At 39.5% G+C, this 12,734-nt stretch overlaps 1 protein-coding gene across 2 annotated transcripts; it reads left to right on the forward strand.

Moving 5' to 3' along the window:
- The first annotated feature begins 472 nt into the window (after nt 1-472).
- On the forward strand, nt 473-10,866 carry natd1.L (N-acetyltransferase domain containing 1 L homeolog). 2 transcript variants are annotated; one of them, NM_001091604.1, is given in 5 exon segments: nt 473-520; nt 3,581-3,723; nt 5,634-5,871; nt 7,033-7,151; nt 9,377-10,866. In NM_001091604.1, coding segments are annotated over 3 exon segments (330 nt in total). In that variant the 5' UTR covers nt 473-520; nt 3,581-3,723; nt 5,634-5,777; the 3' UTR covers nt 9,494-10,866.
- The last annotated feature ends 1,868 nt before the right edge of the window (nt 10,867-12,734 follow it).

Here is a 12,734-nt window from a genome sequence, read left to right on the forward strand (position 1 = left end):
CTGTCCCCTCCTGTTTATTCTGCAAATTGTCATCATCAACTTGATGGACATGTGTCTTCTTTCAACCTAAATGTGACTACGTACCATGTTACTAAATGAGGCCTATGCATATCTGACATTGCTTAGCAACCGATATGCCATAAAAATATCTTTCACAAATACCATGAAAACAATCAATACAGTTAATGATGTCACACAACCTCAATATTATTACTGCTATGTTCCTTTTATTGCAAAACTGCATTATTCTGTCCCAAGTCCCTGTGACATTCAGCCATCCAGCTGACTATTTAAAACTGTAAATCCCGATTGGCTAAGCGCAGCACTCACAGAGCCGCAAGGGCCCCTGGTATTTGTGGTTTTCTTCTGTTTGATATGTGACAGCTCTGCTGCTGCTAGGACTATATTTCCCAGCAACGCTCGCGCGGCGCACAGTGATTAGAGGACAGATATCTGTAGCCGAGTCTCCCAAGATGGTTATTTGGGGAAGGAGACGAGCTGGGTACTGGAGTATTAAGAGGTGAGTCTAGGAGCCACGGCCCAAAAGCAGTGAAACGCGAGACAGACAAAAATATTAAAATCGGAGATGAAGTATGTCCCAGTATCCGTTGTGTGTTTCCTGTAGGTGCTACATTTAGGGGCGCCCTTAATGTATGGAGGCCGCGGCCTGGTTCTCACTGACGGGAGAGTTGCCTTGCAGTCAGACGCCCGGGCGGGGATTATGGGCGATTTTACTGTCACTGAGTGGCCAAAGCGAACTTCATAAACCCATTGACGTAGGTGACTCGGGAAAGTGGCCTGAATGTAACTATTGGGTCTGGGACATATCAGAAAAATTCACGGCTATGATTTCCCCAAAGAGAATGAAATAAACGAGTAGTGTAATGCACACAAGGCCAACTGCACCATACACATGGACAGGCATTATTATTACTATATGCAATTTGTGTATGTTAAAATGAGATTGAGAGATTAGAGGTTGAGATTAGGCATGATATACATTTGTCCCTGCCCCAGTGGAACATACTATGTAGACATTAAAACAGAAGGGTCCAATTTTATCAAGAGCCAGTTAACCTACTGATATATTTTTATAAAACCAGAGTAGCCAGTGGAAACCTAGGCAGAAACACAAACATACTTTTTCTCCTTTGAATGACTGCCCCATTGCTTCACAGCAGTTTATATAAATTACAGTAGCAAACCAGTGCACAGCAATTGTATTTTTATTACTTTAAAACACTTTAATTTTTTGATGTTACTGTTCCTTTAAAAAGATTGACAAACAGTTGGACCTCAATCATTCCAATGTCCAGAAGATCATCTACAACAGTGCCGTCCAACTTTGGTGGTACCAAGGGCTGGGATTTTTCTGGCCTATGTGGTGAAGGGCCTTGGGGACCCCCTAACAACAGGGAGCATAGGGAAATCAGAGTATGGCATACACATGGAGTATAGGGCAGGCAGAGTATGGCACACACAGGGAGCATATGGAAGGCAGCATATGACACACAGGGAGCATAGGGCAGGCAGAGTATGGCACACGCAGGGAGCATAGGGATGGCAGAGTATGATACACACAGGGAGCATAGGTCAGGCACAGTATGGCACACGCAGGGCAGGCAGATTATGGTACACACAAGGAGCATAGGTCAGGCAAAGTATGGCACACACAAGGAGCATAGGGAAGGCAGAGTATGGTACACACAGGGAGCATAGGGCAGGCAGAGTATGGCACACATGGGGAGCATAGGTCATGCAGAGTATGGCACACACAAGGAGCATAGGGAAGGCAGAGTATGGCACACACAGGGAGCAAAGGGCAGGCAGAGTATGGCACACAAAGGATCATAGGGAAGGCAGAGTATGGCACACAAAGGATCATAGGGAAGGCAGAGCATGGCGCACACAGGATCACAGGGAAGGCAGAATACAGTAGAAGACAGGGAAACCTCTAACATGAACAGTTCATACTGTTACATACAGTGACACAATGCTGGTGCACCTTTGGATGAGGTGTGAACAATGTGTGCACTTTCAGTCTGTGTTTGAGGTGTGAACAGTACAGATTTTTAAGGGTATGAACAATAGAGGTGTTACAGGTGTGAAAAATGCAGGGGGGGGGATTACAGGTGTGAACTATGCAGGAATTTACTGTCTGAATTTGACGTGTAAACAATGCAGGGGCCAGTTAATCTCAGTAGTGATACCTTTTAAATTTTACACAAAGTAATTGCCTTATTGCACTTAAGTGTATTGCCTCTAGTACTTCTGTTTCCTCTGTGCCTGTACTTTTTATCTGATTGCTTCAAGGATTTTGCTGAAGTGTTTGAAAGGAAGAATGCTGAACAACTTCCACCACATAGCCTTCCATTACATGAGTTTCAGGCAAACAAAGTCTATGTTCAAGAGAATGTCACCAATGTTTTCAGATACAAAGAACCATGATGCTCGGTGTCCACTCCAGCTGACATACAACCTGGTAGTAATAAGCACGGCAAAATCTACAATTTCAGTTTGAATTCAGTTTGAATTTAGAAAAAATTTATTCACTTCACATGTCTTTACATCAGACAACATTTCAGGCCCCAATACAGTCCTCTTTTCAATCTTTTTTTCAATAATTGTCTTGGAACATAAAATAGTTGTTCTACAACACCAACTCTAAACACTGCAACATAAAACTATTTTGTGATCCATCCATAGAGTTATATTTCAAGTTCAACATTGACAGCCTCCACATCCCTATCATGTGGGATGGAGGTGTAGAGGCTCTCCATGTCAAAGGTAACAAGTATTGCATGCTGTAGAACATTATCCATCCCTTTTATTTCAAATTAAAAAAAAATGGTGTTTTTTTAAAGGAGAAGGAAAGCTACGGAGGCATTTTATTGCCAATAGATTAGCTGCAATAGTGCAAGCTAGAATGCTATATTTATTCTGTAGAATGTTTTACTATACCTGTGTAAAAAGCTCTAGAAACTGTTTGTTTAGGATAGGAGCTGCAGTATTAACATGGTGTGACATCACTTCCTGCCTGAGTCTTTCCCTGCTCTGGGCTCAGATTACAGTAGAGGGGGGTGGGGGAAGAGGAGCAAACTGAGCATGCTTTTGCCCAGGGCAATGAGGTTTAAGCTGAAGGCAGGAAGTCTGATACAGAAGCCCATGTGTACACAATAGAAGGAAAGAAATGCAGTGTTTCTTTTGACAGGGGACTCTGGTTTACTGGTATATTTAGATGGACCTTTCTGATAAGGCTTACTTAGTTTTAACCTTTCCTTCTCCTTTAAGAAGGTTGTATGCTCTAAAACATACGCAATAATAATATGGTCGATAAAAATGGAGAAAGGCGACAATATTGAGTCCATGCATGAATCAATTGGATGCCTAGGAGGACAATCCAATCGTTTATGAATTTTTTGCGGAGTGTTTTCTTTACATGACACACAGTATGGGACTGAACTGGCCACAGCATTTATTAAGATGCATTTTTAATATTTATCTATGTAAGGTTTGTAACACTGATGATCATTCCAGCATATTTTACATAAACATATTAACCTCAGTTTCCATATGTTAGTTCCACAGGATCCATACCCAACACCGTCTGCAAGCAAACCAACTAGGTGGGCACGAAATGGGTCCTGCATAAACCCAAAGAAAGATGTAACATTACAATAACCACAGGGACGACAGCCCTCCTAATCAGGAATTGCATTGCAGGTAAGTCACAGTCATGTTATGTCAGTTTTCACTCTCTAACTGGCTGCATCCCCATTGTAGCTCACTGATCTGCCTTGTTTTTTTTTGTTTTGTTTTTTAAAACATTTTAAAAACAGATATTGCCAAAGATGAATGCCTGACTTCTCAACCATTTTCATAATAATATACTTTTTCTAGTAGTATGTGCCATTGGGTAATCATAAATAGAAAATTGCCATTTTAAAAAATATGGGCCGCCCCCTGGGATCGTACGATTCACTGTGCACACAAACAAATCAAACAAACTATACATGTTAGGTCACATGAGCCAATTAACAGATAGAGTTCTGTCTTTTGCTTCAACACTTCTTCCTGTTACAGTTAAAGGAAACCTATCACGATTGAGTTAACACTAGGAAGGCAATAAAACTGTTAAAACAAACCACATACCTCAATTTATTCAACTCAAATCTCACTAAATCTCAATTTATAACTACTTTTGAAAATGTCCACGAGATACTGACTGAAGCCCCGACTTTCTGAAAGTCAGGAGAGCAAGGCATCATGGGTAGAATCAGCCCTGCACACTCCTCTGGCGATATCTCCAGTTTCTGCAGTTGTCAGGGGCTGGAGACTACAGCGCATGAATTTGTGTAGGAGTTCAAAAGCACAGACAGAATGGGGAAGCACATTGGTAAAGTTTATCAGCACGGAGGAGGGAGGGGGTGTCAGATAAGGAGCTCAGTCATATGTCAGATGACGAGCTCCGTTTGTATTAGCAGAAGTAGCAGCTAAAGTTTAACCATAATGCTGCTGCTTTCTGCTCTTCATGTAAACAATTAGTCTACTCTTGACAAGCAAAAGTATTGCGTTACAGGTACTTTACCCTTCACACACACTTTCCTGATTTTTATATTTAACCCTAAATCCCAGCAGTGTCTTTATTTATTTATTTTATTATGTATTTATTTATTTATTTATTTTATTAGGCACATTTTTATTTTGGGGTTGACTAAAGGGGGCTCATTAATAAACACTGGGCAAATGTGCACCTGGGCAGTAGCTCATAGCAACCAATTGGTGACTGGCTTTTTACAGGCAGCTGCAGGTTGAACTTTGAAAGCAAACATTTAATTGGTTATTGTCCAGGTGCAGATTTGCCCAGTGTTTATGAATGAGCCCCAAGAACTGCACAGTTTTAGCAGGTTTTAGCGTTTCGGTAATTTCATAGTTTATGAGATTTTTTAGTAAAAGCCCACACAATCTAAATAGAACAATGTGTTTCAAACAATCCTAATAGAATATCAAGTCCTGGTGTGACATGAGTGGTACAGAGCCAGTCTATCACAGAGTATACTCTATCACTAAGCATCCATGAGATTTGGCAGTTTGGCACAATCCACACACAGAAAACAAAGGGGTCCTGTTTCAACATGGCAGCGCCTATGAAGCACTTTTTACATGTAGGAGATTTTCTAATCCGTTTCAGATATAGACAAAAACAGCTGACTAAAGGGTTAAACTAAGGAGGGAAAAGATATATATTACTTATGTCTCAAGGTGACAGGTCCTCTTTAAAGTTGTATCAGGTGATCTCTGAGGCAGCACACAGACCATCATGAAATGGTGGTTCAAGGCAAGAGATGTAAAAGGACAATATTTACTTAAATATGTATTCCAGTTTGGTAAGATTCTTGAATATGTCACTTAATTTAATATAAACTATCTGTTGCTTAAGTGTTCATTTTGGAGGTATAGTTTTCCTTTAACTATTTAACAAAGGGCACATTTGAGCTACCTTAGAGCAACTTCCCAGCCATGCGCTACTAGTTCTGGACGACTGAATACAGAACGAATTATTCTTTTACACAATATAACATGTACTATATACTTTGATCTGGTGCTAGTAAAATCTCTCTCTCTTACTGCAGGGACGAGGAAACCTCTAGTCCTAAAATTGGTCGCAGCACATGTATAGAATCGGTAGTAGAATAAACTCCGCTGCCATAGGTTGGTTGCGGCACATGACTTCACAGCTGACTCCCTGGCCATATTTGTGGATACCGGAGTTGCACATGGCGCACTCAGTACCGGAGAGCATGGATCCAAATGGCCCTATTCGAGTGGAGCACGACCGAAAAAGAAGGCAGTTTTCTGTGCGGCTAAACGGTATAGAAGGGTATTGGGAAGGGAAAGAAAAATTAGTTATCTTCGAGTATTTAGAATGGAAGTGGGAAAGCTAGGCTTAATTTAGATCAAGACATATGGGGCAGGTTGTGTCTGAAACATAACATATGCTGTGAAATTCTTTTATTGCTGACTACTACTACTACACAACATGTTTTGGGCCTTTCGTGCCTTTTATTAAGTGTGACATTATGCTATTTGAGTGCTCTCCTCCATTTTCAAGATTTTAGCATAGAGTTCGGGATATCGGTGACCCAATCGGGAAATGTTGCACTCCTACACTGGGACTGAATAGCAGTGCGTTTGGATATCCTACAATTCTGAGATGATGTGATATTTTGAATAAGTTTTAAAAATAAAAGTTTAAAAATAAACATGTATATTTAACTTAACACAGACGCTAGTCTAGAGTACACAGTACACAGTACAGTAATACAAATAAAAATACCATAATTTAGATGTTCAGTGTACGCAGTGTTTTAGTTTTGTCCCTCTGATCTATGTTGGGACATTCTATTGTAAATAAACATGCCATCAGATAAATCACAGTTTCAAACTTGACTCCACATCACTAATTTGTACTCTTGCCTGGGATATTTACAGTTGCATAATGGCAAATGTTGCTTAAAAATCTACCAAGGATATGAATGTAGTTGGCATTTAATAGTGGAAAGTAACTTTTGAAGAAGTGATAGAAAGTGCTGCCCAGAGATGAAGATCATGATGACCCGAAAGCTTCATAAACTAAACAGTGATTTTTGCATTCAGTTTTGATTTCGCTAATATTTGATTTTCATGCATTTAATTGCCTCCTATTTTTTAAATGAAAATTGGATCGGACTTGGCACATGGAAAGAATTGCACATTTTTTTTTACCTAATAGAAGTTTTGAGTCGAATTTGTGTGAAGCACACAACTCTTTTTTTTTTTTTTTTTTTTTTTTTTTTTAATACTTGTAAAGGGTGTATTTATTGTCACTAGCTGGACCGATCAGTACCAAATTGTAATGCTCAAGTTTGCTTAGAGACTGAACAAACTGATAAATTATTTTTATACTTCTAAATTGTTTTTTCCACTTTCCTTTGTGGTATTTGATGCTGTTTTTTCAGTTCTACGTGCTTAATTCTGCACCTTTTTATGTAGGTTGCCATGATCGAGCTGTTCTTTTGTACGAGTATGTGGGGAAGAAAACTGTGGATCTGCAACACACTGAAGTTCCAGATGCCTTCAGAGGGAGAGGGATAGCCAAACATCTTGCTAAGGTATGTGCGGGGTGTGTTGTATTTCTAGATCCTACAGAAGGGAGTGCAGAGAACACATTCATGTGCGAGACTTTATCCATTGTGAGTGTTTTCTTATGCAGTATTTAATCATATCCACCTGTCAGTGCTTCCTATAGTAATCTATGATTGCTGTGCCTAATGCACACATAGAAGTGAGATCAGTATGATAAGCTTTTTATGCTGACACAAGTTCTTCATCAGAAGGGGTGCTCTGATCTGAGGGCTAAATAACATAAGAAGTAACTTTTAGTGTGATTTAAACTGAAGTATTGCAAGACAATTACACAAAGAAGTAACATTTTAAAAAGGGGCACAGATAATAGAATATATAATCTGTGGCTAAAGGAAATGTAGTTCATTAATTATATGATAGAAAATCAAAGCAGATAAGTGATTTTGTTTTATTTTAGTGATTCTATTCATTATCAGTTAGGAATTGCAATTGATGTTTTTTGCGATCTCTGTAAAGCAAGACTAATGGAACTTGAATATTGACAACCCATCTTGCTGTGCAATATATGTGTAGTTTATTTTTAGGAAAAGAGATTTTTAGTAACATTATTGTATTTTTAATCGATTTTGCCTGTAAGCTTGTCTGCATTATATTCCTTTTGGCATGCACACAGCCTTGCAAATGTATTCACCCCCCTTGGCCTTTTACCTATTTTGTTACATTCCAACCTGTAATTTAAATGTTTCTTAATCTAAGTGTATGTGATGGATCTGCACAAAGTAGTCTAAGTTGTTGAAGTGAAATGAGAAAATATATATAAAAAAGAATTTAAAATAAATAAAAAACTGAAAATTGGCATGTGAATATGTATTCACCCCCTTTGCCATAAAGCCCCTAAAAAATCCTGGTGCAACCAATTACCTTCAAAAGTCACATAATTTAGTGAAATGAAGTCCACCTGTGTCCAATCTAATTGTCACATGATTTGTTAGTATACACACACCTTTTCTGACATGGTACCACAAAAAAACTTGCCAAGAGAGGGCCACCTACCAAAACTCACAGACCGGGAGGAGTTGTAGAGTTCCACAGCAGAGACTGGAGTATCTGTCCATAGGACCACAATAAGCCGTACACTCCATAGAGCTCGGCTTTATGGAAGAGTGGCCAGAAAAAGCCATTACTTTAAAATTAAAAATAAGAAGGCATGTTTGCCAAAAGGCATGTGGGCTACTCCCCAAGTGTATGGAGTAAGAAGGTGCTCTGGTCAGACTAAAATTTACCTTTTTGGCCACCAAGGAAAATGCTAAGTCTGGCGTAAACCCAAAACATCCCATCACCCCAAGAACACCATCGCCACAGTGAAACATGGTGGTGGCAGCATCAGGCTGTGAGGATGTTTTTCAGCAGCAGGGACTGGGAAACTGGTCTGAGTCAAGGGAAAGATGGATGGTGCTAAATACAGGGATATTCTTGAGCAAAACCTGTGTCAGTCTGCCTGTGATTTGAGACTGGGACAGAGGTTCACCTTCCAGCAGGACAATGACCCGAAGCATACTGCTAAAGCAACACTCGAGTGGTTTAAGGGGAAACATTTAAATGAGTTGGAATGGCCTAGTCAAAGTCCAAACCTCAATCCAATTGAGAATCTGTGGTCAGACTTGAAGATTGCTGTTCACAAGCAAAACCCATCCAACATGAGGGAGCTGGAGCAGTTTTGCCTTGAGGAATGGGCAAAAATCCCAGTGGCAAGCTCATAGAGACTTATCCAAAGCGACTTGCAGCTGTAATTGCTGCAAAAGGTGGATCTACAAAGGGAAGTGAACAGATTTCTGCTATTTTGTCCTATTTGTTGTTTGCTTCACAATAAAAAAAAAAATCTTCAAAGTTGCAGGCATGTTCTGTTAATTAAATGGTGCAAACTCTCAAAAAATCCGTTTTAATTCCAGGTTGTGAGGCAACAAAACATGAAAAATGGGGGGGGGGTGAAGACTTTTGCAAGGCACTGTATGTCACATAGTTTTCTAATCCTATAGATATCACACTGTTCAGAAGAACCCTGGTAATCATAAATGGTGATGTATTTTGTATTTCATTCCTCTGAGAAATACAATGGTATAATTTGGGATTGGGTTCTAGGGATAGAGCGAATATTGAAAGTCATGGGGGGGTCCCTCCTTGGATCTCCATGTATGGGTATGTAAATAAAGTTGGGTCAGAAATGTTTAATGAATGTTATATTTCCCTTCAGGCTGCCATGGACTTTGTCGTTGAAGAAGATCTGAAGGCTCATTTAACCTGCTGGTATATTCAGAAATTTGTTAAGGAAAATCCACTTCCTCAGTACCTGGAACATTTGCAGCCTTAATCTGGACTTCTCTGAGACTTATTTTATACACCAGCATACTGAGCCCATTGAACAGGCACTTGGATTAAGAAAGCTCAGGGAGGAGAGATCGCAGAACCCACCAGCCTTAGCTATGAGTGCAGCAAAGGGAACTTTTTATACATACTAAATGCAAGTACAAATGTTTTAACACCATCTGACATGTCTTCAAATTATTTTTATTGTGTGGCCACAAAAGGGTGCATCTCTGGTTTCTGATAATCGTTTTTGTTGTATTGGCTCTGCTTCACGTGGGGAATAATGTCCTGGATTTTTCTCTCTTCTGTTCTTGGTTATGCCTTCATGAATTTCACATGGCCTTCCCATTGCAGACAAATATCTCCGAAGTCCTCTGAAAGCAGAAATGTTATGACGCATATTCTTAATTAATGCCACTAAACAGAAAAGTGAAAATGCCTCAAAAGAAGATTGTGGTTGGACCTGAACATTCCAGAAAATAGGATACTGTATTAAAAACTTTATCTGTATTTACTTTAAACCCTTTTAAATTCTTGATGTCCTGTTGGATGATTTTTTTTTGCTGAAACCCAGTGGATTTCTTATTAGAAATTCAGATGAACTGAAATAACATCCCTTTTGTTTCACTTTTCTTACCATGATGACATACCTCACATATTTATAGGTGTTGGCAAATATTACATTGAAGACTGAAGGGTTTTGTGTGACAGATATCGACTAACATTTTGCTTTTGTCTACCTTTCGACAACCTTCATACAGTTTTCTGTTAAAAATGTCCTTTTGATTGCTATTCCTTTTCCCCTCCCCCTAGTAAAGGAGTTTGCTTTTAAATCAATGCCAAGAATATAATTTATGCACAAATCACCATTGATTAGTATACAGAATCACAATTAAGTTTGCAAAGTATCCATTATGCTCCCTGAGCTGATAAATAATGGGCCTGCTAAGCAAAGTTTAGAGACTGCAGAGTAAGTCGCTTCTAATCGGCACTGGCGTTTGGACTCTTACTGCTGTTCAGAGGTTGTACTTGTGCAGACTGCTGAAGAACAATATATCCGCAGACCCCTGAAATAAGCATTCATGTCTTAGATAGGCTTATAATAATCATGAAAGCTGTATGTTCTGTTTAATGTAGTGGTTTCCTTTTAAGAAAGAAAAGTGTTTATTTCACTTGTCTGCATGTGAATAGCTTTAGAGTTGTGATTATGGGATGGAAAGAATGAGAAAGGACAGAGAATCTGGTCAGTCTCCAGGTTGCAGGCATAATACAGTACCAATAACCCATCATTTAGGACTTCAGATGGCTGTAAAATGAATGCTTTTGGTAAGATATGCTTGATACTACTTCCTACCACAATAAAAATAATTTTGTGAATATCATGGCATTTTTTTTTTTATAATTTCATTTGACTACTTTTAAAGTAAATGTACATTTCAGATTACTGTAAATTACCTTTGAGTTTGTACTTTGTATTGATCAAAGATGCTTCTATACCTTTGACAGAAATGCTTACATCACATCTACAAAACTCCTGTGCACCCATTGCATTATATGTAACTGGCACAAATCACGTCATTAGCTTTAGAATGAAACAAAAAAGTGGGGAGCATGGTTGGAGTTGTATTTCATTTGCAAAAGGGCTGACTCTTATAAGAATGCAAGTATCTGTAAAGTACTTGTCTAGTCAATTGTTCTTTGGCTGTCTTTTTCAGAACCTCTGTGGCAACTGGGACCCCCAGCACTAATATCAACCCCAAGATTGTCTGCCTGAGTCGGTGGGCAGCAAAGTGAGATTTTAATCAAGGAATCCAGTTCATGTCTGAACAGGTCCAAGCAGTAACGGAACTAGGTGGCGGCTTTGCAGCTCCAGCCGGCTGCAGCTTGCGCGATCTGCAGGGGGGGCCCTGCGTGGGTTAGGGGCCCTGGCCCAGTTGCACCCCCTGCTCCCCCGGTAGTTGGGTCCAAAGTTCAAGGACTATGGAAAAATTGTGGAGTCACACTGTTGCACTTTTGTCACCCCCAGACAAAGAGGTTTTCTTAATGATTCAGGGGAACACATGCTGCAGAACGATTCGGATTCCAGAGGCCTCTGCTTTAGTTTTAATTGGAATGCTGAGGTAGCAAGCAATGGTTAACTCCATACTGACTCTAAGTCACTACTTTTATGTAATTTGCAGAGAAGAATAAATTTACAATGGAGAGGCATTTTAGGGAGATTTGTCACCCGCAGTTGTGCATTTTTATCGCTGGTGACATCTCCCTGTTGGCCACTGCCCTTAGGGCAATGGCAGACCAGGAGATTAATCACCAACGATAAATCTCTGCAGATGACTAATCACCCCTAAAAGCTTTCCCATCTGCAAAAATGTGAGTCACTGGTGGTAAAACCCATTTGGTGTTGGATTTGACGTGTCCAACAATGCAGATGGAGCACAAAGATGAACCTCCACTGAAAAAATAACTGTTTTGCTGTGTAACCCAGCTTGTTAACATTCTGTATGTGTCCGACTCCACACTTTTATCCAATATTAGGATTGGTGACATGCGTTTTAATGCCACTGACAACCAGCAGACAAATCATTTTGTGAGCTATGGCAAGCAGATGGGCATTTTGGAGGCAGTGTGGACATTTTTGGATGTTTTCTTACTCGCTAAAATTCAATTTCCCGATACAGGTATAGGATCCGTTATCCAGAAACCTGTTATCCAGAAAGTTCCGAATTATGGAAAGGCCGTCTCTCATAGACTTCATTATAATCAAATAATACAAATTTTTAAAAATTATTTCCTTTTTCTCTGTAATAATAAAACAGTACTTTGTCCGTGATCCAAACTAAGATATAATTAATCCTAATTAGAAGCAAAACCAGCCTACTGGGTTTATTTAATGTTTACATGATTTTCTAGTAGACTTAAGGTATGAAGATCTATATTATGGAAAGACCCGTTATCCGGAAAGCCCCAGGTCCCGATCATTCTGGATAATAGGTCCCATACCTGTATTATAAATCGCTCAGCAGATTGTCCTAACTTGTACTTCACCTCTACTCTCTTTCTTTGGTTACAACGTGAAGCCAGCTATATGCCCACCATAAATTTAAAAATCATCTATGGATGGACCCATCTATAAGGAAATACTGTATATTCATACTGTATAGTCGAAGTCTGCACTTCTGCAATCCATAGCTGTCAGTGCTTTCCCTGCAGGAAACTATCTAGGACCATTGGAAGTAACAGGCATT

Source organism: Xenopus laevis, chromosome 9_10L (assembly GCF_017654675.1).
Source record: "Xenopus laevis strain J_2021 chromosome 9_10L, Xenopus_laevis_v10.1, whole genome shotgun sequence".
NCBI lineage: Eukaryota > Metazoa > Chordata > Amphibia > Anura > Pipidae > Xenopus > Xenopus laevis.